Here is a 27,940-nt window from a genome sequence, read left to right as displayed (position 1 = left end):
TTTTCGTGCGCGGCCCGCCTGCTGCTGCGCAGGTGCAAAGTTGTGTGGCCGCCGCGACAGACCGTGGTGGAGTGAGCAGCGCCAGAGTCGGTAGGAGATTGTTGGCACAGGGGAGGCGCTGGATGTGGGCAGGCGGGGAGGGAGGCTTCATGGGTGCTTCAGGACGAGAACAGGTTCTCTCAGAGCCCGAGTTTCTCGTGCGGGGACGGGTAAAACCGATGATCCCGGGGGTGTGCGGCTGCGCCATCTTTGGTAAATCTTACCCAGTCTTTGCCAAGGAGAGCGGTCCTCGCCTCCCATCTATCCCAGGAACCATTCTCATACCCGGGAACAGGCGCTACGGCCCATGAGGTTTTGCCGAACTAAATTAAACTAATGATGCTTAATTACACTAATCCCTTCTGCCTACACAATGTCCATATCCCTCCGTCCTCTGCATATTCATGTGCTCATCTCAGAGCTTCTTAAACACCTCTATCGTAGCAACACCCCTGACAGTGCAATTTAGACACCCACCACTCTCTGTAAAAAAAAGACTTGCCCCTTTCCTCTCCTTTCAACTTTCCCTCTCACCTTAAATCCATACCCTCTAAGTGTTAGACATTTCGACCCTGGGAAAAAGATGCCAGCTGTCGACTCTTAATATCGACTCATAATCTTATGAACTTCTATCAGGTCTTTGCCTTAGCCTTCGCTACTCCAGAAACAAAACAACCCAAGTTTCTCCAAACTCTCCTTGCAGCATCTGCCTGCTAATCCAGGCAGCATCCTGGTAAACCTCTTCTGCACCCTCAACAAAGCCTCCACATCCTTCCTATAATGGGGCTAGCAGAATTGAATATAATACTCCAGATATGGCTGAACCAGAATTTTATAAAGCTGCAAAATAACTTCCTGACTCTTGAACTCAATGCCTTGACTAATAAAGGCAAGTATGCCATGTGCCTTCTTTACCGCCCTATCAACTTGTGCAGCCACTTTCAGCAAGATATGAACTTGAACCCATGATCCCTCTGTTCCTCAATGCTGTTAAGGCTCCTGCAACACCTTACAAATGTTCTTATAAACATTTTATGAACCTACTCTGAGACACAAGAGATTCTGCAGATAATGGAATCTGGAGCAACACACAAAAATGCTGGAGGAACTCAGCAGGTCAGGCACCATCTATGGAGGGAGATAAACAGTCGATGTTTTGGGTCGAGACTCTTCATCAGGATTATGAAGCGCTTTCCCTTTTTTCAGTGATTATTACATTTATTTCTGCAACAATGTGTTTCGTTGTTCCTTTTGGTTTTGTCATTTTTTTAGTAGAGGTTGGAGGATTTGGAGGTGCAGTTGGCTTAGCTTAGTTGAGAAATTACCAAGTGTCTACTGTGACTACAGGGTGCCATCGAGGAGGAGAGTGAAAGGCAGTGGGTGGTGGATAGATTGCCAATGAAGCAAATTAATTTTGGCCTGGATGGTGCCAACTGCACCAGATGCAGCAAGATCTGGACAATATACAGGCCAGGGCTGATAGGTGGCAAGTAACATTTATGCCACACAAGTGCCAGGCAATGACGATATCCAACAAGAGGAAATACATCTATCTTCTCCTGACATTCAATGGTATTACCATCACTGAATCCCCCACTAGCAATATCCAGGGGGTTAACATTGAGCAGTAACTGTGTTACACTTTGGGAGGTAGAATGTAAGGGAAAAGTGTGCAGTAAATGGCAGGATCCTTAGCATTGATGTACAGAGGGATCTTGCATGCAAGTGTATTGTTCCCTGAGAGTGGCAACACAAGTAGATAGAATGGTAAAGAGGGCATACTTGCATTCATCGGTTGGGTTGTTTAGTATAAAAGTTGAGAAGTCATATTGCAGCTGTGTAAAACTTTGGTCAGGCCAGCGAGGGCCAGCTTAATGTCAGTAGTGGAAAGTTACTGGAGGGGATTCTGAGAGAAAGTATTAAACTGCATTTGGAAAGGTAAGGACTGATTTGGGATAGCTTGGGTTTAGAACATACAACAGTATAACAAAAGAACAGGCCCTTCAGACCACGATGTTGTGCAGATATAATTAAACTAGTAGTTAAGTGCCTAATCCCTTCTACCTACAGAAGGTCCATATCTCTCCATTCTCTGCACATTCATGTGCTTTTTTTAAGAGCTTTTTGAATGCCTCTATCGTTTTTGCCTCCACTGCCACCCTGGCAGCGCATTCCAGGCACCCCCACTCTCTGTGGAAGAAAAGAACTTAGCCTGCACATCTTCTTTGAACTTCCCCTCTCACCTTAAATGCATGCCCTGGTTTGGTTCCTGGGGAAATCATGTCACAGGAATTTGGCTGAATTTTTTGAAGAGGTGACCAAGAGATCTGACAAGGGCAGGACAGTGGATGTTGTCTCCATGGACTTCAGCAAGGCCTTTGACAAGGTTCCACATGGTAGGCTGGTCTAGAAGGTTAGATCACATGGAGATGCAGGGTGAACTATCAATTTGCTACAAATTAGCTTGTTGGTGGGAGTCAGAGGATTGTTTTTTTTAGATTGGAGGCCTGTGACCATGGGCATCATTGTCCACCATTGTTTGTCATCTATATTAATGATTTGGATGAGAATTTAGTTGGCACAGTGAGTTTGCAGGTGGTAGTTTGCAGGACCGAAGGGCTTGAGTAACAAGAAGAGACTGGATAGACTGGGGCTTTTTCCCTGGAGCGTAGGAGGCTGAAGGGTGACCTTATAGCGGTGTAGAAAATCATGAGGGGCATCGATAGAGTGAAAGGCCATAGTCTTTTTCTGAGGGTAGGGAAGTCTAAAACTAGAGGGCATAGATTTAAGGTGAGGGGGGAAAATTTTAAAGGGATGTGAAGGACAGCTTTTTCACACAGTGGGTGGTGGGGATGTGGAATGAGGTCAGAGGAAGTGGTAAAGGTTGGTATAATTACAACATTTGAAAGGGATTTATAGTTAGTATGAAAGGTCATAGTCATAGAGTCATACAGCACGGAAACAGGTCCTCTGGCCCAACTGATCCATGCGAACCAAGATTCTCACCCAAGCTAGTCCCATTTGCCCGTGTTTATCTCATATCTCTCAAAACCTTTTCTATCCAAGTACATTTTAAATGTTGTTAATGTACCTGCAGCATCCACTTCCTCTGACAGCTCATTCCATATACTTACCACCCTCTGGGTGAAAAAGTTGTCCCTTAGGTTCCTATTAAATTTCTCTCCTCTCACCTTAAACCTATGCTCTCTAGAACAGTACAGCACAGGAACTAATTAAATGTCCAACTAAATTAATCCCTTCTGCCTACACAATGTCCACAGCCCTCCATTGTCTGCACATTCATGTGCCTATCTCAGAGCCTCTTAAACGCCTCTATCGTATTTGCCTCAACTACCACCCCTTGCAGCACATTCCAGGCATCTACTGCTTTCTGTGTTAAAAAAACTTGCCCACACATCTCCTTTGAACTTATCCCCTCAATTTAAATGCATGCCCTCTGGTATTAGACATTTTGACCCTGGGAAAAAGATACTGACTGTCTATTCTGTCTATGCCTCTTATAAAGTTGCATCAGCCTCTGACGTTCCAGAGAAAACAGCCCTAGTTTGTCCAACCTCTCCTTATAGAACATGTCCTCTAATCCAGGCAGCATCCTGGTAAACCTCTTCTGCACCCTCTCCAAAGCCTCCACATCCTTCTTATAATGGGGCAACAAGAATTGAATGTAATACTCCAGATGCGGCCTAACCAGAGTTTTATAAAGCTGCAATGTAGCTTCCTCAATGTAGCATGCCATATGCCGCCTTTACCGCCTGATCATCCTGTGTAGCTTCTTTCAGGAACCTATGCATTTGGACCCCAAGATCCCTCTGTACATCAACACTGTTTAGGTTTAGAGGGATATGGGCCAAACTCCGGCAGACAGAGCCACAAGAGACCGCAGATTTGTAATCTGGAGCAACAAACAATCAGCGAGAAGAATTCAGTGGATCGAGTTGCGTCTGTGGTGGGTGGTGGGGGGGAAGGAAACTCCCCCCCCATTGGGTTAAACCACGCTTGAGGTCCTGATTATTTGTTGCTGCAGGCAAATGGGACTAGTTCAGTTAGGCAACTTGGTCGCCATGGACAAGTTGGGCCGAAGGTCCTGTTTTCATGCTGAGTAATTCTATGACTCTAAGTACTTATATGACCGGGTGCAGTTAAATTTCTGGTCAGTAGTAATTCCCAGGTTGTTGATGAGCCGCTGATTGATGCTAATGCCATGAATTTCGCAAGTGACTAGTCAGGCTTTATCTTGGATATGGTCAATGCTTGGCACTTGGCGTGATTATTGCTTGTTGCTGCCTGAATGTTAACTAGCCTTGCTGCCTGCAGGCATCGGCTGCTTCATTATGCAAAGAGGTGCAAAAGGAATAGAATATCGGTGAACATTGTCATTGTTGGCTTTATAACTAGAGCGCCTTGGCTGGAGCTACAGCAGGTCCTCAGGTGCAAGTCTTCAGCACTGAAATTAGGATATTGACTGGCCTTTACTGTATCCATCCGGGCTGGCGGTGTAACAGATAAGAGAGGGTCAAGTGAATGGTTGTTTTATGGGCTTGTCGGCAGGTGAAAAGTGATGAATCCCATGCGGTCGTGGAGAGAATATGCAAACTCAGCAAAACATGTAGGGTTAGGGTCAACGTAAGGTCCCTTGAGCTGAGGCAGCAGCATTAACTGTAAATTAGAAATAAACAAAAATCTAGGTGAAAATATCCAAGCTGAAATCTAGCATCAAGTGAGTCTTCAAAGCAGAATGTGCTTGGGTACATAAGAAAAGACGGCATCCATAGTGGAGTTCTATGGATAACAAAGAGGTTAAGATAAAACAGTATGAGATTTGTATGACAAATTGTATACAAGTTTCTATCCACAGTGACTGGGTAGATTGGATTCATAACTGGCTTAGCCAGAGAAGACGGGTGGAGGGGTGTTTCTCTGACTGGAGGTCTGTGATTAATGGTCATAGATTAATGTGCTGATTAATACAGCACTGAAATGGGCCCTTTAGCCCAACTGGTCTATGCTGACCAAGATTGCCATCTAAGATACTCCCATTTGCCCCTTTTTGGCCCATATCACTCTAAACCTTTCTTATCCATGTACCTTCCTGAGTACCTTTTAAATGTTGTTAATGTACCTGCCTCAACCACTTCCTCTTGCAGCTCATTCCATAACACTTTAAACCTGTGCTCTCCAGTTCTTGTTTCCCCAACTGTGTAAGAAAGATTGTGCACATTCACCCTGTCTATGCCCCTCACAATTTTATATACTCGTGTAGTAATAGTGAGGAAGGTTGTCAAAAGATACGGCAGGATATAGATCAGTTGGAAATATGGGCGGAGAAATAGCAAACAAATGGATTTTAATCTGGTCATGAATGAGGTGTTGTGCTTTGGGAGATCAAATGTAAGGGTAAAGTATATAATTAATGGCAGGATCGGAGGGATCTTGGGATGCAAGCCCATAGCTCCCAGAAAGTGGCAACAAAGGGTGTAAACAGGGCATTTGGCATGTTTGCCTTCATTGGTCAGGGCATTGAGTACAAAAGTTGGAAAGTCATGTTGCAGCTGTTTAAAACCACATTAGGCCACATGTGGAGTGTTGTGTGCAGTTTAGGTCACATGTTTAGGCCACATGTGGAGTGTTGTGTGCAGTTCTCTTCACCACATTACAGGAAAGATGTGGAGGCTTCGGGGAAGGTGCACGGTAGCATAGTGGTTAGCGCGACGCTATTACAGCGCCAGCGATTGGGGTTCGATTCCCGTCACTGTCTGTAAGGAGTTTGTACGTTCTCCTGTGTCTGTGTGGGTTTCCTCTGGGTGCTCCGGTTTCCTCCCACATTCCAAAGACATACGGGTAGGTTAATATGGGTTTAAAATGGGTGGCGTGGACTTGTTGGGCCGGAAGGGCCCGTTACCACGCTGTAAATAAAATTTTAAAAAAATATTCACCAGACATTGCCTAGATTGGAGATTACAAGGACAGGTTGGACAAACTTGTTTTCTCTGGAATGCAGGAGGCTGAGAGGCAACCTGATGGACATATATAAAATTATGAGAGACATAGGATAGATAGTCAGAATCTTTTTCCCAGGCATAGCTTTAAGGTGAGGAGGAAGTTTAAAGGAGATTTACAAGGCAAGTTTCTTTTTATTCAAGAGATTTGGAGATGCCTCGGACTCATTACCAGGGGAAGTGGTGGAAGCAGATACAATAGCAATGCTTAAGTGGTATTTAGATGCGTGAACAGGCAGGGAATGGAGGGATTGTGACCATGTTGAGGCAGATGGGACTAAATTAATTTTCATCATGGTTGGCGCAGATGTTGATAGCCAAGCCGTCTGTGCTATGTTCATCTTGTGCAACCTGAAGGCTTAACTTGGGTATGTATACTTGTTAGGTTGTCTTTTTCTAAAGAGAATGTTGTTAATATTTTACAGTATTATTGGGGAGTGAAAATATTGAATGAAATAAAAATAAATAGAAAGCAAGTAGTGACTACTTGGCATCTCACAAAATTGAAGTCTCCCTGCCAGATGGGATGCTTCCAAGTTACTGGGGGAAACAAAAATGGAGATGGTTGTCTGGATGTGGGGTGCCATCAGAGTGAAGTTTGCAAGTGTTCCAACCCTATTCAGTAAAGCGGTGAGAGTAAAAGCTGATAACTGCGGACCAGTCAATCAGGCAGCAAGGATTTGTGAAAGACAATTCATGTTGTCTGAATTGAGTTTGGTCAGGCAGCAGCCAGTAAGTTAATGAAGGTGTGTCGTACAGTACATATTATACATATGAACTTTCAAAAGGCATTTTGTTCAGGTATCACACAATAGACATTTGGGAAATAGAAATGGGTGGGATTAATGGGAGAGTTGTAGTTTCTCATGGAATGGTTGTGACACAGAGGGAAACCATTTGGCCCATTGAATCACCACTGTTACAGAAGGCAAAATAGGATTTGATGAAGGTGTTTAAAATGAATCATTTCAACAAAATCAAAGAAGGGAATCTGTTTTCAGTGACGTTAATGTGCGAAGGGCACAAACTTAGATTAATTGGCACAAGAACCAAAGACAACATTTTCCACAAAATCTTATAGGATTTGAAATGTACTCTCTGATAGGACAGTGGATACAAATTTTACAGCACCTCATTTCTGAGAGAAATGCTAGATAGTCAGAAAGACAAGTGAAAAAATTATGTAATGAGATCACTTGGCATTTTGTTTGAGGGAATTTACATTATTATTCATAAAGAACTGGATTGCTACAGGAAGAACAATTTTGGAGTTTGCAGATGATGTGAAAGTTAGCAATATAGTAAATAAGGAGCAGGATGGTATGGAAGTTAATAAAAGGAACATTTATTTGGCAATGTAATTTAACACAGGCAAGTGTGAAGTCATGGACTTTGGGAGATAACCTGGACCAGTTTAACCCAACTGTTGAAAGCCAGAAAAAAAACTGCAGATGCGAAAATAAAAGCAGAAAATGGTATTGGTATTGGTTTATTATTGTCACTTGTACCGAGGTACAGTAAAAACCTTGTCTTGCATACCATTTGTACAGATCAATTCATTACACAGTGCATTGACGTAGTACAGGGTAAAAACAATAACGGAATACAGAGTAAAGTGTCACAGCTACAGGGAAGTGCATTGCAAGTAGACTATAAAGTGCAAGGTCAAACAAGGTAGATTGTGAGGGCAAGAGTCCATCTCATTGTATAAGGGAACTGTTCAATGGTCTTATCACAGTGGGATATAAGCTGTCCTTGAGCCTGGTGGTATGTGCCCTCAGGCTCTTGTATCTTCTACCCGATGGAAGAGGAGAGAAGAGAGAATGACCTGGGTGGGTGGGGTCTTTGATTATGCTGGCTGCTTCACTGAGGTAGCAAGAGGTGTAGACAGAGTCCAAGGAGGGGAGGCTGGTTTCCGTGATGGGCTGGGCTATGTCCACAACTCTCTGCAGTTTCTTGCAGTCCTGGGCAGAGCAGTTGCCATACCAAGCTATGATGCATCCAGATATGATGCTTTCTATGGTGCATCGATAAAAATTGGTGAATGTCAAAGGGGACATGCCAAATTTCTTTAGCCTCCTGAGGAAGTAGAGGCACTGGTGAGCTTTCTTCACAAGATCACAAGACAAAGGAGCAGAAGTAGGCCATTCAGCCCATTGAGTCTGCTCTGCCACTTCACCATGAGCTAAACTATTCTCCCATCTAGCCCCAATTCCTGGCCTTTTCCCTATATCCCTTGATACCCTGACCTATTAATCTCCTCCTTAAACACCCCCAATGATTGGGCCTCTACAGCTGTATATGGCAACAGATTCCGTAAATTCACGACCCTCTGGCTAAAGAAATTTCTCCACATCTCTGTTCTAAATGGGTACACTCTAATTCTAAGGCTGTGCCGCCTTGTCCTGGACTCACCCACCAAGGGAAACAACTTAGCCACATCTACTCTGTCCAGTCCTTTCAACATTCTAAATGTTTCTATGAGGTCCCCTCTCATTCTTCTGTACTCCAATGAATACAGTCCAAGAGCCGACAAACAGTCCTCGTATGTAAGCCCTTTCATTCTGGGCATCGTCTTCGTAAATCTTCTCTGAATCCCCTACAACATCAGTACATCCTTTCTAAGATAAGGGGCCCAAAACTGCACACAGTATTCCAAGTGAGGTCTCACCACTGCCCCATAGCACCTCATCAACATATCCTTTTATACGCTATTCCTCTTGAAATGAATGCCAACATAGCATTCGCTTTCTTTACTGCCGATCCAACCTGGAGGTTAACTTTTAGGGTATCCTGCATGAGGACCCCCAAGTCCCTTTGCACTTCCGAATTTTGAATTTTCTCCCCATCTAGTTAATAATCTGCCCATTTATTTCTTCTTCCAAAGTGTACAACTGCATGTTTCTCAACACTGTATCTCATCTGCCCCTTTCCTGAAGTCATAGACCAGCTCTTTTGCTTTGCTGACATTGAGGGAAGGGTTGTTGTCATGACACCGTGTCACTGAGCTCTTTCTCCTTCCTGTACTACGACTCATTATTTGAGCTATGGCCTACTACGTTGGTATCATCTGCAAACTTGTAGATGGAGTTGGAGCAGAATCTAGCCACGCAGTCATGAGTGTATAGGGAGTTGAGGGCTGAGACACAGCCTTGTGGGGCACCAGTGTTTAGAATAATCATGCTGGAGTGTTGCTGCCTATCCTCACTGATTGTGGCCTGTTGGTCAGAAAGACAAGGATCCTGTTGCAGAGAGAGGTGTTGAGTCCCAGGTCTCGGAGTTTGGTGATGAATTTGCTTGGAATTATAGTATTGAAGGCGGAGCTGTAGTCAATAAACAATAGTCCAACGTAGGTATCTTTACTGTCCAGATGCTCCAGAGATGAGTGTAGGGCCAGGGAGATGGTGTCCAATGCATGCCATGACCAGCCTCTTGAAGAATTTCATGATGGTGGATGTCAGAGCCACTGGTCAGTGGTCATCAAGGCATGTTACCTTGTTTTTCTTAGGTACCAGGATGATAGTGGTCTTAAAACAGGTGGGAACCTCAGACTGAAGCAGGGAGAGGTCAAATATGTCTGCAAATACCCCCACCAGCTGATCAGCACAAGATCTGAGAACTTGGCCAGGGACACCATCCGGGCCAGATGCTTTCCTCGGGTTCACTCTCCGGAAGACTGATCTTACGTCTTCAGTAGTGACCACAGGTTCAGTTGCATTGGAGGCTGTCAGGGTGCGTGGTGACAATCACTTCTCTTCTGTTCAAAACATGCATTAAATGCATTAAGCTCATCATGAAGGGATGCGCTGTTGTTAACTATGCTGCCTGACTTCGTTTTTTAGCCCGTTATAGCATGTAAGCCCTGCCACAACTGATGGCTGGTCTGGGACTCTATTTTAAACAGGTATTGTCTCTTGGCATTCCTGATAGCTTTCCGGAGTTCATATCTCAATTTCTTTTTAGTATCAGGGTCACCAGATTTGAATGCAGCAGTCCTCAACTTCAGTAAGGAGTGGATTTCCCAGTTCATCCATTTTATCCTCTTTGGGAACATCCATTTTGTCCTCTTTGGGAACATCCATATTGTCCTGGTACACAGTCCTCAACACACTTGCTGTTAAAGTCTGTGATGGTGGTGACATACTCATCAAGGCTGGCAGCTGAGTCTTTGAACGTGGACCAGTCCACTGACTCAAAGCAGTCACGTAGAAGCTAATCTATTTCCTCAGACCAGCACTGCATGACTCTCTGTACTGGATCCTCCTGTTTCAGTTTCTGTTTGTATGCAGAGAGAAGGAGCACAGCCTGGTGGTCTGATTTATCAAAGTGAGGGCAAGGGGTGGCTCAGAAGGCATCTTTGGTTGTATAGCAATGGTCAAGGGTGTTAGGGTCCCTAGTGGGACAGGAGACGTGCTGGTAGTACTTTAGTAACACACACTTGAGGTTGGCCTGGTTGAAGTCACCTGCAATAATGAAGAGGGCCTCTGGGTATCCTGTCTCAAGGTTGTTGACCGTGGAGTATAGTTCATTAAGTGCAGGCTTCATGTCCGTCTGGGGTGCGATGTATACTGCCATCAGGATAGCTGAAGTAAACTCCCATAGCAGGTAGTATGTTCAACACTTCACTGTTAGATATTCCAGGCTGGGTGAGCAGGAGCTCGCCAGGATCAACACGTCTGAGCACCAAGAAGCATAATTAAGAAGCAGACCCCTCTGTCTGTTATGCTGGAAATATGCAGCAGGGCAGGCCGCATCTGTGGGAATAGAAACAAAATTAACATTTCAGGTTGAAAGCCCTTGATCAGAAATGGGAAGGAGAGAAAAGATGCTTGTTAAACTGTGGGGAAGGTGGGGGAGAACCAAAGTGACCATGGTGATAAGCTGTAAACAAGGTTATTTAGTCAATGGGTGAATGGGATCAGTTCTGACATCCACCACCATGAAGTGCTTTGAGAGGCTGGTCATGGCATGCATCAACTCTAGCCTACCAGACAACCTGGACCCATTGCAATTCGCCTATCACCAAAACAGGTCTACAGTGGATGCCATCTCCCTGGCCCTACACAGCTCTGGAGCATCTGGACAGGTAAATACACCTACATTAGACTATTGTTTATTGACTACAGCTCTGCCTTCAATACGATAATCCCAAGTAAGCTTGTCACCAAACTCCGAGACCTAGGACTCAACACCTCCCTCTGTAACTGGATCCTTGACTGTCTAACAAACAGACCGCAATCAGTGAGGATAGGCAGCAGTACCTCCGGCACGATTATTCTCAACACTGGTGCCCCACAAGGCTGCGTCCTCAGCCCTCTACTCTACTCCCTATACTGTTTGGCCAGATTCTGCTCGAATTCCATCTGCAAGTTTGCAGATGATACCACCATTGCAGGCCGTATCTCAAACAGCAATGAGTCGGAGTACAGGAAGGAGATAGAGAGCTTAGTGGAATGGTGTCATGACAACAACCTTTCCCTCAATGTCAACAAAACAAAAGAGCTGGTCATTGACTTCAGGAAAGGGGGCGGTGTACATGCACCTGTCTACATCAATGGTGCTGAGGTTGAGAGCTTCAAGTTCCTGGGAGTGTACATCACCAACAGCCTGTCCTGGTCAAATCACGAAGAAGCCACTGCCAAGAAAGCTCACCAGTGCCTCTTCTTCCTCAGGAGGCTAAAGAAATTTGGTTTGTCCACTTTGACTCTCACCAACTTTTACAGATACACCATAGAAAGCATCCTATCTGAATGTATCATGGCTTGGTACAGCAACTGCTCTTCCTAGGACCGCAAGAAACTGCAGAGAGTTGTGGACACTGTCCAGTGCATTACGGACACCAACCTCCCCTCCTTGGACTCTGTCTTTACCTCTTGCTGTCTTGGTAAAGCAGCCAGCATAATCAAAGACTCCACTCACCCGAGATATTCTCTCTTCTCTCCTCTTCCATCGGGTAGAAGATACAGGAGCCTGAAGGCACGTACCACCAGACTTAAGGACAGCTTCTACCCCACTGTGATAAGACTATTGAACAGTTCCCTTATACATTGAGATGGACTCTTGACCTCACGATCTACCTTGTTGTGACCTTGCACCTTATTGCACTGCACTTTCTCTGTAGCTGTGACACTTTACTCTGTACTGTTATTGTTTTTACCTGTACAACCTCAATGCACTCTGTACTGACTCAATGTAACTGCACTGTGTAATGAATTGACCTGTACGATTGGTTTGTAAGACAAGCTTTTCACTGTACCTTGGTACAAGTGACAATAATAAACCAATATCAAGAGAGACAGAATGTAGGTAAATGAGAGAAACAGAATGTAAGCCAACTATGTCAACCTGCCAACCTCAAAATCATCTGCTTATTGCCACTGTTTTCTGTCTTCTACCCAATCATATCTGCATTCTAATACAGTGCCTAATCCTCTGATGCCTTGTTTCATATAAGAATCTTTTGTTTGGTGTCTTTTGAAAATGCAGATGTTCATTGCTTCTCCTTTATTTATACTGCTATTTAATTTCTCAGAAACTTACACTTGTCGAAGCCTGTTTCTTTTCCATACATTAACATTGACTCTGTCCATTACAGAATCCTGAATAATGGACATTTTTCCAACTACTGACATTAACAGGCTTGTGATTTCCCCATTTCTCCCTTCTTTCTTGAACAGGCTTCTTATATTTCCTACTTTACATTCTGGAGGAACTTTGTTGAACCTCGTACTTCATGAATGTCTGTTCAAGTTAAGAGTATTATATACAATTCTAGACACTGCATATTAATAAGTAAGTCAGTTCCTTGGACTGTGTTTTGAGCAGGTTTAGCTTAATGATACAAAGGATGAAATCAATTGCTTGGAGATATTGGAAAACCTGAGTTTGGAGCAGAGGGGTTTGCAGGGTTGTGGGAAGGATAGGAGGGTGGGGATTAAGTATGGGAAGGATGGAGATATATTTGAAGTGTTGAAGGCAATGAGGAATGTGGATTAAGAAGTCATGAAGTTCCCAATGGCAGGCAAGTCATTACCAAATTGATTGGTAAAGGAATTAGAGAAATTTGTGGAGAAATGGATTGTTATGATCTGGAGCATATAACAAAGGTGATGGAAACAGATTCAGTGTTAGCTTTGAAAGTGGTAATTTGACTAAATATTTCAAAACAAACATTTTCCAGGGCTGAAGGGAGAGAGCTGAATGTGTGACTTGTAGAGAACTTGGCAGATACAATGAACCAAATGTTCTCAATTTGATTTGATGAGCAGGTCAGAGGAGAAATGGAGAGTATTCAAATGAGAACAGATCAAAAGAAACTGGAAGGATTACAGGACAGGGGAAGAAGGTGTATTCCCCAGCGAGTGACAGTACCTTCAGGAGAGAAAGTGGAACCAATGTGCAGAACTGAACCCAGCTAAAATCAACCTGTTACAGGAGGAGGCAGACAGGAACTAGTTTGTGCAAAATTGAACCCAGTCAGCTAGCACCTTCAGCAAAGAGAAAAGGAAACCAAAACAAAAATCGTTGGCTTGGGGCACAAGGTTTGAGTTTTGCGACAAGGAGGATTGTTGCGTGGGGCACGGATTAACAGCTTTGAGAAATGGGAGTGGACAAAAAACGTTGACAAAAATCAGAATTGTCTGAAATAAATTTCGATGTTGAAATAAATTTACAACACTGACTTTTGTAAACTCCTTTTACAGGATGTCAGAAGATGAGGCCTTACGTTTAGGAAATTCAGGCTAAACATTACGTAAACATCTGACAATAACTGGATTAATCAGAATCTGATTACTATTGGTACTGAATATGAAAGAAAAAACGTTTGCTTTGTCAGTGAGAAAAGGTTTCAAACATCATTGTGACTAGAACAGCATCAAGACAGAAACTCAAATGGTCAGTTGACTGACTATGCAAAAAACTTCAACCTGTCACACAGTCTGAAATACACTTGGAGAAGTAGAGTATGTTCTGTGTGTGAACAAGGCTTCAATCCGGAAAGAGGAGTGTGTGCATCTATGGAAAAACCATGTATTTGTCGCGACTGTGGCAAGGGATTCAATTATCCATCCCAGTTGGAAAATCATCGACGTAGTCACACTGGGGAGAAACCATTCACCTGCACCATGTGTGGGAAGGGATTCACACAGTCATTTTGCCTCCAGTCACATCAACGAGTTCACACTGATGAGAGACCATTTAGTTGCTCTCATTGTGAGAAGAGGTTCAGGTGTTCATCCAACCTTATCCAACACCTGCGAGTTCACACCGGAGAGAAGCCATTCACTTGTTCTGTATGTTCGAAGGGGTTCAGTCAATCGTCCACTCTGCTGACGCACCAGAGAGTTCACACTGGGGAGAGGCCATTTACCTGTTCCATGTGCGAGAAGGGGTTCACCAATACATCCCACCTTCTGAAACATTTGCGAGTTCATACAGGAGAAAAACCGTTCACCTGCTCTGTGTGTGGAAAGGGATTTGCTCAGTCATCCACCCTGCTGAGACACCAGCGAGTTCATAAATGACTGTGATTCTGTTATTAGTACTACTATTAATCACATTTGGGACTAAATTACATTCATTCTGCCAATCAGAGATTTCTTTTCCCCATATAACGGGCTGGCTTTTGACACTTTGTATATATAGCTCATTGACTTGTTGAGACTGCAATAACCTTGAAGGATCACTTCCTGGGACATTTCTTAACTTAAGGATTCTCAACAGAAATTTAATTGCAATAAAATTGTGAGCTTTTACTTCATGACTAAAATTTCATCAACTTAAAATTGTAGATTTTCTTCTAAAGATCAACTTGAAGGTCCTAAAGATCAAAATCTCCAATCAAAAATTGTCAATTAATCCTTGTTGACAGTTCTTACTGAGGACATTACATAGATGATCAACCTCAGAATCCACCAGAAAGAAGGATAATGTGAATTGCTGATTTTGGGGTCTCCAAATATGCTTCTCTCATTTGTTGAAGGATTCTTCTTTGCAAAGGTTGAGGTTGATCATTCTGACCCTGGAGGGTAGGCTTATATCGGGCAGGAAGAGATTGGTTATGCAGGTAGCCTCATGATTTAAGTCAGAATCAGGTAGCAGGTATCAGGTGCAGGCTTGCTCTAGACAGAGTAAGTGTTGAGGCTATCACTCTGACCAGTCGAAGGTTAGAAGCAGTGTTCCACAGAGATTTGTGCTGTGACCACTCATTCAATATTTAACAATCAGATAATACAAAGTCAAAATTTGGCTTGCCTCCAAATTGGGACATAGTTAACAATGAGGAAGGCTACAATTGCATTCAGTTGTATTCATGTTGGAATGCAAGAAACAAAAGTAGCAGGCCTATTCTGCCATTCTGTTGGGTGATGGCTAGTCTTTTACCTTGTATGACTTTCCAGTACTGACTGCATATCTGTTGATTTCTTTTAATGACTAAAAGTTTGTGTATCTCTATCTTAAATATGCTCATCAAGTGAGCCTTCATACCTCTGCAGGGAAGGGGATGACAAAGACTCACTATCGTCTTGGTGAAGAAGTTTCTTCTCAACTCAGTCCTGAATGGTGATCTCTTATTATGATACTGTAAACCAAACCCCACCCCTCCACTTTCCCCTACCTCGGTTTTGGACACTCTAGCCAGAGGAAACATCATCCCTGCATCTTCCATTCTAAAGTCCATAAGAATTTTATGTATTCATTTTTCATTCTTCTAAACTCCAGAGAGTTGGGACCCATTCTGCTTAATCTCTCCTCACTGGACAATTTCCTTCCATCAACCTCCCTGTGCCGCTTCCTCAAAGGCACTAACAAAGCTGGTGAACCTTCATTGCAACTCCATTCTTCCCTTAGGCAGTGAGAAGTCACCTGTGCATATCCCAGGAGTGCTATCTCAAGCATTATGTAATTGCAATAATACATCTTTATCCTTGAACTCAAACCTTCTTGCAATAAGGACCTTCCATATTGCTCGTTGCAACTGTATGTTAATTTTAGTTCATTTGTGTACAAGGACAACTAGAGCCCTCTGAATACCAACACCTTGCCACCTCTCACCATTTAAAACATAACCTGCCTTACTATTCTTTCTACCAAAGCGGATGAATTCACAGTTTTCCACTTAATAATTTCATCTGCCATCTTCACCAAGCTTATTTTTATCCCCTTAAAGCCTCTCTGCTTCTTTTACTCTAATCTCACAGCTATCTAGCTTTGCATTGTCATGCATTAAGTAAATAACAGCAGTAATTTTTAATTTACTTTGAATGTATAGAACAATATGAACAGCAAAACTTATTAACATCTGCCTATTTAAGAAGTGGCAGATTCTTGTAAGAGATGTGGGTGAGATATTAGTACTGTTGTCCAATTCTTCAACCATAGTGACATTGAATTCAGCAACTTCACAGCCAATCCTTGTTATTATTTAACAAATTGATGTGAGGGAACTTTTGTGAATTATAGGAGTCATCGTCTTGGTATACTCAATTCTTTTTCTAAGTGTGCCAAACAGAAGAAATATTATGTTCTTTTGATTTCTGTTTCTGACAACAGGAAACAAGAAAAGATGAAGCAGAGAAAGGGAACCAAGGATGAATGCAAGATTAATAACGCAAGAGAGTCAGGATACGGAAAGAATAGAGAAGAGGTAAAAATGAAGGGAAAAGGGAGAGTACAAAAATAGATCAGCAGCTAACATAAGATGGGGGCATAGTTAGGAGAGCTGCTGCCTCACAGCTCCTGCGACCTTGGTTCAATCCTGACCTCCTGTCTGTATTAAGTTTGTACTTTATGTTCTCCTTACATTTCCTCCAGGTGCTCCTGTTTCCTCTTACATTTGAAAGATGTGCTGTTTGATGGGTTAATTGGCAACTGTAAATTGCCCCTAGTGAGTGGTAGAGTTTGGGGGAATTGATGGGAATGTATGGAAAATAAAATGGCATCAGAATAGGATTGGTGTAAATGGGTGCTTAAAGGCTGGCACTGACTGAGTGGGCTGGGCGGTCTGTTTCTGAGCTTGAAATAACAATAAAAAATGCCTCGAATAGACATACAACTGATAAACACAGTGTGAAGAGGGGTAGGGACCAAAAATGATATTCCCCCCTATAGAGGCTGAGGATATGGTAGAGTTTTTCCCACTTGACTTTGTCAAGGAAGATGTCAAGGATGCAGCCATATTCAATAAGAGGTAGTTGAGATAGTACCAGACTGATGACATATGTTAGGGAGGTAATGGATTGGCATGCTGTATTCAAGGTCGAGATGGAATACATTTTAAGTTGAAGAGGAAGCAAAGATTGAAATCATGAAGGTAGGAGCTGTGATTTTTTTTTAAATCTGCCTTGGGCACAGGGTGGTACCAGGATGATTCCATACATTACATCCTTGTTCCAAACAGAATGTAAATGTAAATCCAGTAACTGCAGGTCAATCACGCAAACTTGGATGCAAGGGATATTGCTAGAAAGCAATAATTGAAGACAAAATTAATATTCATTTGACGAGCAGAAAAGGCATCGCAGATTTGATCAAGACAAATCATGCTGGACTGATTGTGTTTCACTTAGAGGCAAAGAGTCATTGAGTTGTACAGCACAGAAATGGGCCCTTCAGCCCACCACATCCATGCTGACCTTTTTGCCCATTTACACTACACCCTTTGCCTACACTAGGTCTGAATCCTTTGGTGCCTTGCTCATTTAAGTGCCTGCCTGAATGTCTCTTAAGCATAGTGATTCTACTTGACTCCACCACCACCACCTCTCACAGCAAGTTTCAGATATCAACCACTCTGTATAAAAGCAAAAGTGAAATAGCAGAGGGTTGCTGAGGGCAGTACAGTATAGGTGAGTATATGGACTTCCCAAAAGCATTTGATAAGGTTTTGTAGTTCATGGAATAAGAGGAGTAATAAGAACTTGGTGACAAATTAGCAGAGTGCAGGCTTTGGTAAGTGAGTGAGTAAGGCTGAGTTGATATTATTTCATTAAGTTTATCCTAAATGTATAATCAAATTTAGTAACTTATCCAGTTAAATCATTGCAGGCTGTTTTTTTTTAACCTGAAGTTTGTCATTTTCAGGTGAGCAGATGAACAATCTTGAGTGGAGATTTCCCTGTGTAATTGAAAGGAAGGACAGGCAGAGGGACAGGTTAATATACATGGTGCAAATGATAGGCTGAAGTGTGTTTTTTAATGCAAGGAGGATTATGAGTAAGGCAGATGAACTTAGAGCCTAGTTCAGTACATGGTATTATGATGTTGTGGCCATTACGGAGATTTGGTTGCAAGACAGACAGGACTGGCATTTCAACATCAATGTTTTAGACAAGATAGAAAGGGAGCTAAAAGAGGATGTGTTACTGATCAGGGAGAATGTCACAGTTACACTCAGAGAGGACATACTGGAGGGCTCATCCACTGAGGCAATATGGGTAGAGCGCAAAAATAAGAAGGGTGCAATCACTCTGATGGGATTATACTAAAGGCCTCCCAATAGTCACCAGGAGAGAGGAACAGATATGTAGACAGATTATGGAAAGATGTAAAGGCAACAGGGTTGTCATGGTGGGTGACTTTAACTTCCTAAATATTGTCTGGTACTTCCTTAGTGCTAGAGGCTTAGATGGGGCAGAATTTCTTAGATGCATCCAAGAAGCTTTCCTGAAACAACACATGGATAGTCCAACTAGAGTGACACACTGGACCTTGTTTTGGGCAATGGGCCTGGTCAGATGACTGACCTTTCAATAGGAGAGCATTTGGGGAATAGTGATCCCAGCTCCTTAAGTTTTAAGATAGTTAAGAATATGGATTAGTCTGGACTTTGCAGGAAAGTACTAAATTAGGGGAGGGCAAATTATGACACCATTTGACATGAGCTATTGAGAGCAGCTGTTATTGGGTAAGTCCACATCTGTCATGTGGGAGTTGTTTAAAGACCAGCTGATCAGAGTTCAGGACCAGCAGGTTCCAGTAAGGAGGAAGGACAAGGTCAGCAAGTTGAGGGAAACTTGGATGATGAAAGAAGATGTGAATTTAGTCAGAAAGAAAAAGGAAGCATATGTAAGATTCAGGAAGCTAAAATCGGACAGAGTCCTTGAAGATAAAGAAAGCAGGAAAGAACTCAAGCAGGGGATTAGGAGAGCTAAAAGGGGCCATGAATTGTTGTTGGCAAGAAGGATTAAAGAGAATTGAAAAGCATTTAATACGTTAAAAACAAGAGGAGAACTAGGGAGAGGGTAGGACCATTCTAGTGATTCTCTAGGGAGAGAATTAATGCTTGGAGTCAGAGGATGTGTAGGAGGTGCTAAAATAGTACTTTGCATCGGTATTCGCCAGGGGAACGACACGGAGGATAGAGTGAGAGCAGTGTGGGGCATGCTAATGTGCTAGGGCATTTTGAGATCAAGAAGGAGATGGTACTAGAAGAGCATCAAGGTGGATAAGTCCCCAGGGCCTCATGAGATCTATCCCAGGTTATTGAGAGAGACAGCAGAGGAGATTGCTGGGCCTTTGACAAAGGTCTTTGTATCCTCACTAGCAACAGGTGAGGTCCAAGAGGACTGGAGAGTAGCCAGTGTTGTTCCTTTGTTCAAGAAGGAAAATGGGGATAATCTGGGAAATTATAGGCTGGTGAGCCTCACATCAGTGGTGGGAAGCTATTGGAGAGGATTCTTTGGGATAGGATTTGCATGCATTAGGAAAAGCATAGCCTGATTAGGGACAGTCAGCACAGCTTTATGCGCGGCAGATCATGTCTTACAAACCTGACTTTGTTGAGGAGGTGACAAAGGTGATTGAGGGCAGGGCAGTGGATGTTGTCCACATGTAAGGCATTTGACAAAGTCGCTCATGGTTGGCTGATCCAGAAGATTAAGATGAATTAAGATGGACTTGGTAATTTGGATTCAGAATTGGCTTGCCCATAGAAGACAGAGGGTAGTGTTGGAAGGGTGTTAACAGACCTCTGTTGTTCATGATATATATAAATGACTTGGATGTAAATGTAGATGGGTCGGTTGGTGAATTTCAGGACAACACAAAGATTGGCAGAGTTGTGGTCAATGAATCTCCATCCAGGGACTCAAACAGTCCTATCAGGTGAGACAGACATTCACCTGAACCTCCCTTAATATCATCTACTGCATTCAGTGCTTCAAGTGTGGCCTCCTCTACATGGGTGAGACCAAACACAGAATAGGTGACCATTTCACAGAACACTCTGTCCATAACCGCAATCAGCATTTCCCCGTTGCCAGTCACTTCAACTACCCCTCCCACACTATCACTGATATGTCAGTCCTCGGCCTCCTTCACTGCCAGAATTCCAAGCGCAAACTGGAGGAACAGCACCTCATTTTCCAGCTTGGAACTTTGCAGCCTAACGGCATGAACATTGAATTCTCCCACTTTAAATAATCCCCACCCCACTTCCCCACAACCGCCCCCCCCACACCATGCTTCTTCTCTTCCCTTTCCTAGCTTATCTCTCTTTTTTTCTACCCCTTTCAGATCCCTGTGGATCTGCTCTCCCTTCCTCCCCCGCACCTGCCTATCTCTTACCTGCATCTACCTATCACTGCCCTGTGCCCACCCCGCCTCCCCTCCTCTGTCCACAAATTACTGCTCTGCTTTTCCCTCCTATATATTGGGCTTCCCCTTTTCCTATCTTTAGTCCTGAAGAAGGATCCTGACCCGAAATGTTGACCACCTGCTTTTCTCCATGGATGCTGCCTGGCCTGCTGAGCTCCCCCAGCATCATAGATTGGGAGTACCTACTTGCAATAAGTCTACATTTGCACAGTGGAAGCATTCACAGGAGAAATAGTAGGAGTTCAAGGACAACAGATTTAAAGGGGACCAGAGGGGCAAAGTTTTCCACATAGAGGGTGATGGGTATGTGGAATGAGCTGCCAGAGGAAGGGGTAGAGATGGGTACAATTACAACATTTAGAAGACATTTGGACAGGTAGATGGATAGGAAAGGTTTAGAGGGATATGAGCCAAATGTCTTCTAATTGTTGTAATTGTACCCATCTCTACATCTTCCTCTGGTCGGCATGGATGAGTTGGGCCAAAAGGTGTGCTTCCAGGCTAGGTGAAATGTATAGGTAAGCATAGATGTGGAAGGATATTGCGGGTGAGCTAAAGAGAGAAAAGGAAGTATATGACAAGTATAGGGAACTAATCACAGGGGAAGCCCATCAAGAGTACAAAAAATATAGGGAGAAGCTTAAAAAGGAAATTAGGAAGGGTAAAAGGCATCACAAAAAAAATCACTGGCACTCGGTTAAAAAGGCATTTTTAATTATTATTAAGAGTAAAATTAATATTAAGGGTAAAACAATAACCAGGGAAAAAGTAGGGCCCAATGGGGACAACATACGTAATCTGTGCAATGGAGCCAAAAGGTACAGGTGAGGCTCTAAATTGAATACTTTTTATTAGTATTCACAAAGGAGACAGACTTTGTAGTTGGAAAATTCAGTGAAAGGGTAAATGAAAGTCTTGTGTAAATGTGCACAAGTCGAGGATACACTGGGTGCCTCAGTGAGTGTAAAAGTGGACACATCCCCAGGACGAGATATGATTAATCCAAGGCAAGGGAGGAGATTGCTGGGGTTGTGGCTGAGATTTTTAAATCTTCGCTGGACATAAGTGAGGTATCAGATGACTGGACAGCAAACATGGTCTCCCCTTTCAAGAAAGGCTGTAGGGAAAAGTCTGGTGACTGTGGACCTGTGAGTCTAACAACATTGATATAGAAGATACTGGAAAATATTCTGAGAGAGTGAATTAATGGTCACTTGGAAAGATGGGGACTAACCTCGCACTCAATATCAGTAAGACCTCACGATCTACCTTGTGACCTTGCACCTTATTGCACTGCACTTTCTCTGTAGCTGTGACACTTTACTCTGTACTGTTACCGTTTTTACCTGTACTACATCAATGCACTTTGTACTGACTCAATATAACTGCACTGTGTAATGAATTGACTGTACAATCAGTTTGTAAGACAAGCTTTTCACTGTACCTCAGTACAAGTGACAATAATAAACCAGTACCAATACCAAATTGATCGTGGACTTCAGGAAGGGGAAGTCTGTAGAACACACACCAGTCCTCATTGAGGAATCCGTGGTGGAAGGGGTGAACTGTTTCAAGTTCCTGGGTGTCAACATCTCAGAGGATGTATCCTGGGCCCAACACATTGATGCAATCACAAAGAAGGTGAGCCAGCTTCATTGTGAGTTTCAAGAGATTTGGTATGTCACCAAAGACTCTTGCAAATTTCTATAGATATACAGTGGAGAGCATTGTGACTGGTTGCATCACTGCCTGGTATGGAGACTCCAATGTGCAGGATTGAAAGAGGCCACAGGAGGTTGTAGACTCAGCCAGCTCCATCATGGTCACAACCCTCACCACTATTGAGGTGCCTCAAGAAGGCGGCATCCATCATTAAGGACCTTCACTATCTAGGACATGCCCTCTTCTCAATACTACCATCAGGGAGGAGGTACGAGAGCCTGAAGACCCACACTCAACATTTCAGGAACAGCTACCTCCCCTCTGCCATCAAATTTCTAAACGGTCCATGAACTCTACCCCGTTATTTTTCTTTTGCACTATTTACTTATTTTTGGTAACATAGTAATTTTTATGTCTTGCACTGCACTGCTGCCGCAAAACAACAAATTTCACAATGTATGTCAATGAAAATAAACCTGATTCTGATTTTGACTAATCAGAATCAGGCTTTGTCTATGGTAGAACAATTTTATTGAATTCTTTAAAGAGGTAACAAAGTATAACAATGAGGGCGGGGCAGTAGATGTGATTTACATGAATTTAGGTAAGGGCTTTGATGAGAGAGAGAGACAACGCAGAAACAGACCCTTCTGCCCACTGAGTCTACACTGCATCTAGTAAAGCATCTATTTTTACACTCATCCTACCCTATTTATTCTCTCCACATTGTCATCAGCTCCCCTCAGATTCTACTGCTGATCTACACTAGGTGCAAATTACAAAGGCCAATGAATCTATCAACCCCGCACATCTTTATGATGTGGGAAGAAGCCGAAACACCCAGGGAAAATCCACACGGTCATCGGGAGAATGCGCAAACTCCACAGTAACTGAGGTCAGGATTGAACCACGAATGCTGGAGCTGTGAGGCAGTAGTTTTACTCGCTGCACCATTGTGTCCTGGTGAAATAAATTGCTGTTACTGCCCTCGCTATCCAATTTTGTGTCATCTGCAAACTTGCTAAACAGACCACCTACAATTTTCACTTAACGTAATGCTATTACAGTGCCAGCAACCTGGGTTCAATTCTGGCTGCTGTCTGTAAGAAGTTTGTATGTTCTCCCTGTGTCTGTGTGGGTTTCCTCTGGGTGCTCCAGTTTCCTCCCACATTCCAAAGATGTGCAGGTTAGGAAGTTGTGGACATGCTGTGTTGGTGCCAGAAGCGTGGCGACACTTACAGGCTGCCCCCAGAACACCCTACACAAAAGATACATTTCACTGTGTGTTTCGATGTACGTGTGACTAATAAAGATATCTTGTATATATTACAAACAACTGAGGTCCTAGCACTGATCCTTGTGGAACACCACTGGCCACAGACCTCCAGTCAGGAAAAACACCCACCTCCCACTACCTTCTCTTTTCTATGACCAATCCAATTTTGGATCCAATTTACCAAATAGAACCATAGAACAATACAGGCCCTTCGGCCCACCATGTTGTGCTGCCCTTCAAACCACACCTAAGACTATCTAACCCCTTCCTCCCACATATCCCTCGAACTTATATTCCTCCATATGCTTACCTAACAATCTCTTGAACTTGTCCAATGTATCAGCCTCCACCACCACCCCAGGCGGCACATTCCATGCACCAACCACTCTCTGGGTGAAAAACCTCCCTCTGACATCACCCTTGAACTTCCCACCCAATACCTTAAAGCCATGTCCTCTTGTTTTGAGCATTGGTGCCCTGGGAGAGAGGCACTGGCTGTCCACTCTATCTATTCCTCTCAATATCTTGTATACCTCTATCATGTCTCCCCTCATCCTCCTTCTCTCCAATGAGAACAGCCCTAGCTCCTTTAATCTCTCCCCATGGATCCATGTGATTTAATCTTCTGGACCAGCCAACTACCAGGGACCTTGTCAAATGTTTTACTCTGTATAGACAATATCCACTACCCTACCCTCATCAATCATCTTTGTCACTTCCTCGAAAAACTCAATTAAATTCACGAGGCAGTACTTCCCTTGCACGAAGCTATGCTGACTATCCTTAGTCCATGTTTTTCCAACTGCGAGTAAATCCGACCCTAAGAATCTTCTCCAATAACTTCCCAAATGGACAATTCAAGAGCTTATTGTTAATTTATGATGTTAGCATTGTACTTGGTTATCGTCACTGCGAGCAAACCTAAAATGGTGTTATAATTCATGCTCGGTGATTCATCTTACATCCTCAACCCCTCTGGCGATAAAGTCTGAAGATTGGACATTGAAGGACTTAAACCTGTAGGCAAACATTAAGAAACTATATTTTGTTGACTTTCCTTTTGGCTCCTTGTCTCCATTAGCAACGCAAAAAGACGTATTTCACCGTGTGTTTCGATGTACATGTGACTAATAAATAAATATCTCAAATATCTAATGCTGTGGTAGGAAACAAATTACTATCGACTTAAATGGCGGGGATTTTACCCAAAGATTCCGTCAAGAGGACAATGCGCCATATCTTCTCCACAGGGCCCAAGCACGCAGGCGCAATGTTGGAGCGGGCGTGGAGCATGCGCCGTGGGAAGCTGGCTTTTCAATGGAGGTGGGGCAGGCGCTTCAGTCGCGGTTGAGGTACGGCAGAGCAGCGGGATCTGGCAGTGGGCGGAGGCACCTGGTGTTGGCCGCCAGTTACAAATAAAATATTGTTGGATAGGCATCCGCACTTGTTGGACTTAACGGGCGAAGAGCATATCCTTGGTAAAGGGGAGGAGAATATTCCACGGTAGCCAGTTCGGTGTGGGGACAGCGGGTGGGCGAGGCCTGGAGAGAGCGTCACGGGCGCTTAGGCGTTCGGCCGGAGACCAAGGGGAAGATGGCGCATGCGCAGACACATTCGGTCCTGTAGGAAGATGTGATACAGGTCGGAGGTATCTCTAGGGCAAAAAACCAATGATCTTAAAAATTATGCGTTCGATATGGGAAATGCAGAGAATAGTTGCACCTATTTTGAGTGCAAGTAGGTTATTTAAAAAAATATATACGTGAAATAAAAGAAATTTATTCACTGGTTGGAAGTGGTTGAGGGAAACTGCTGCTGTTTTGAAAAGGAAGGTGAAAGTGGGAAGCCATGTGGAGTATAACAGCAGCACAGAGTATTTGCACAAACGCCCAGTTTCAATGTTTTATGTTCTCCTCTTAGAAGGTACTGGCATGGGAGGTTTTGCAGATGTGAAGCTTGAACCAAATTTAAATCCACGTTCTGATAAAGCAATGTTGATCTGGACTTGACTATTATTACCTCCAAACGGAACAGGAATTCTATGTTTCAAGTGCGAAAAAAGATGTAAAACATAATTGTGACTGGAAAGTGTCAACTTTCAACCACTTGACAGAAGTTGCCCATGTGGATGGAGCGCTGAGCTTTTATATAGTCTGACAAAATGTTGCATTGTTCCTTGCAGGTAGGAACCATACTGATTTGTGAGTGGACTTCAATTTATTGCTGAAAGTGAGGCAAGGACACCTAAACCATGGAGAAACCGTGGAAATGTGGGGATTGTGGGAAAGGATTCAGTTACCCGTCCAAGCTGGAAACCCATCGACGCTGCCATACTGGGGAGAGGCCATTCATTTGCTCTGCGTGTGGAAGGGGTTTCAGTCTGTCTTCCAACCTCCAGATTCACCAACGCATTCACAGTGGGGAGAGACCATTCACATGCCTTGAATGTGGGAAGGGTTTTACGACTTTATCCAACTTGGTGAAACACCAGCGCATTCACACAGATAAAAGACCCTTCAAATGTTCTGACTGTGAAAAGAGCTTTAAAAGCAGAAATGAACTTCTGACTCACCAACGCACTCACACTGGGGAGAAACCATTCACTTGCACCCTCTGTGAAAAGGGCTTCACGCAGTTATCACACCTCCTACGACACCAGCGAGTTCACTCTGGGGAGAGGCCATTCACCTGCTCCATGTGTGAAAAGGGATTTACTAATTCATCCGAGCTTCTGCGACATCAGCGAATTCACACAGGAGAGAGGCCCTTCACCTGCTCAGTTTGTGGGAAGGGATTTACTCGATCCTTTACCCTCTTGACACACCAACGAGTACATGTTTGACTGCAGATTCTGCTGTTGATTGTATATGAATTTAACTGTTTATTCTTTCAGTTATAAAAGCAAGGGCAGGTCATAATAAGCCTGTTCTGTTTATTGATATCATGGCTGATCTGTGGCTTTTTTAGCTTCATTACTAATGTGATGAACAGAAATTACTGCACTTAAAAGAAAAAATCATAGATCATTGAATCCTACAGCAAAAACAAAAATGGGCCTTTCAGCCCACCTCATCTATGTGGACCACAATGCCTTTCTACACTAATCCCACTTATCTGCATTAGGCGCATATCCTTGCCTGTCCAAATGCCTTTTAAAACAATGTAGTTGTGTCTGCCTCTGCCACTTGTTCTGGCAGCTTGTTCCAGGTAACCACAACCTGAAAGACACCCTCAGATCTCTTTTAAGTTTCTCCCCTCTCATCATAAATCTGTGCCCTCTAGTTCTAGACTCCTCTGCTCTAAGACTGAATACCCATCTCATCTATGCGTCTCATGATTTTAGAAACCTCTAAAAAGTTATCCCCTCAGCCTTCTACATCTCAGTGAGAATAAGCCCAGCCTATCCAATCTCTGCTAATAACTACAGACCTCCTTTCCAGGTAACATCCTTGTGAAGACCGAAGAGACTGCAGATGCTGGAAGAATCCAGTGGGTCAAGCAGCATCTATGTGGGCAGGGTCTCAAGCTGAAGCATCGTCTACACCTTTGCTTGCTTGACCCATTGTGTTCTTCCAAATTCTGGTTTTTGTTTCCTAGCCTAGTGAATCTCTTCTATACTCCCTCTATTCCTACCACAGCTTTCCTGTAATGTGGTGACCAGAAATGTACACAATACTCTGAAGTATGGTCTAACCAATTTTTTGTACAGCGGAAACATGACGTACTCTTATAATCAATGCCTTGGCCAGTGAAGGCAAGTATACCAAATGCTTTCTTCACTGGCCTATGCACCTGTGTCGCTACTTTCAGTGAGCTATGGACTTGAACCATAGGGTCTTTCGGTACATCAATGCTCTGAATTTCCCTACCATTTACTCTATATGAACTCCCAGAATTTGACTTTCCAAAATGCATTGCTTCAAAGTTATACAGCATGGAAATAGGCAATTCTGCCAACGCAGCACGCCAGCCAAGATACCTGCCTGAGTTAATCCCACTTGCCTGCATATGGCCTATATCCCTCTAAACCTTTCCTATCCATGCACATGTCTAAGTATCTTTTAAACACTGTAATTGTACCTGCCTCTACCACTTCCTCTGGTGGCTCGTTCCATATTCTCACCAGTTGAGAAAACTTGTCCCTCAGGTCCACTTTAAACCTTTCCCCTCTCACTTCAAACCTATGCCTTCTAGTTTTAGACTCCCCTACCTGGGAAAAAGACCTTATCTATGCCCCTCAGGATTTTATATACCTCCATAAGGTCACCTCTCAGCCTCTGACACTCCAGGGAAAACAGCCAGAGCCTCTCCTTACAACTCAGTCCTGGAAACATCCTTGTGAATCATT

The 27,940-nt window shown here is 43.5% G+C and overlaps 1 protein-coding gene across 7 annotated transcripts; it reads left to right on the top strand.

Moving 5' to 3' along the window:
- Nucleotides 1–49: 49 nt before the first annotated feature.
- On the top strand, nt 50–26,486 carry LOC127576533 (zinc finger protein 239-like). 7 transcript variants are annotated; one of them, XM_052027033.1, is made up of 5 exons: nt 73–90; nt 11,088–11,142; nt 13,760–16,704; nt 24,843–24,944; nt 25,775–26,486. In XM_052027033.1, the coding sequence occupies exon 5, from the start codon at nt 25,844–25,846 to the stop codon at nt 26,432–26,434; it is 591 nt and encodes a 196-aa protein (XP_051882993.1). In that variant the 5' UTR covers nt 73–90; nt 11,088–11,142; nt 13,760–16,704; nt 24,843–24,944; nt 25,775–25,843; the 3' UTR covers nt 26,435–26,486. The 7 variants fall into 7 exon arrangements, with proteins under 7 accessions (XP_051882995.1, XP_051882992.1, XP_051882997.1 ...); XM_052027035.1 differs by lacking the exon at nt 11,088–11,142 and having other exon boundaries at nt 50–90; nt 24,843–24,915; XM_052027032.1 differs by lacking the exon at nt 11,088–11,142 and having other exon boundaries at nt 50–90.
- Nucleotides 26,487–27,940: the final 1,454 nt, after the last annotated feature.

This window comes from Pristis pectinata, chromosome 12, assembly GCF_009764475.1.
Source record: "Pristis pectinata isolate sPriPec2 chromosome 12, sPriPec2.1.pri, whole genome shotgun sequence".
NCBI lineage: Eukaryota > Metazoa > Chordata > Chondrichthyes > Rhinopristiformes > Pristidae > Pristis > Pristis pectinata.
This window is presented reverse-complemented; position numbering and strand designations above follow the sequence as displayed.

Coding starts and splice junctions, on each gene's coding strand:
- LOC127576533 (XM_052027037.1), top strand. CDS start 25,844: ATGGAGAAACCGTGGAAATGTGGGGATTGTGGGAAAGGATTCAGTTAC.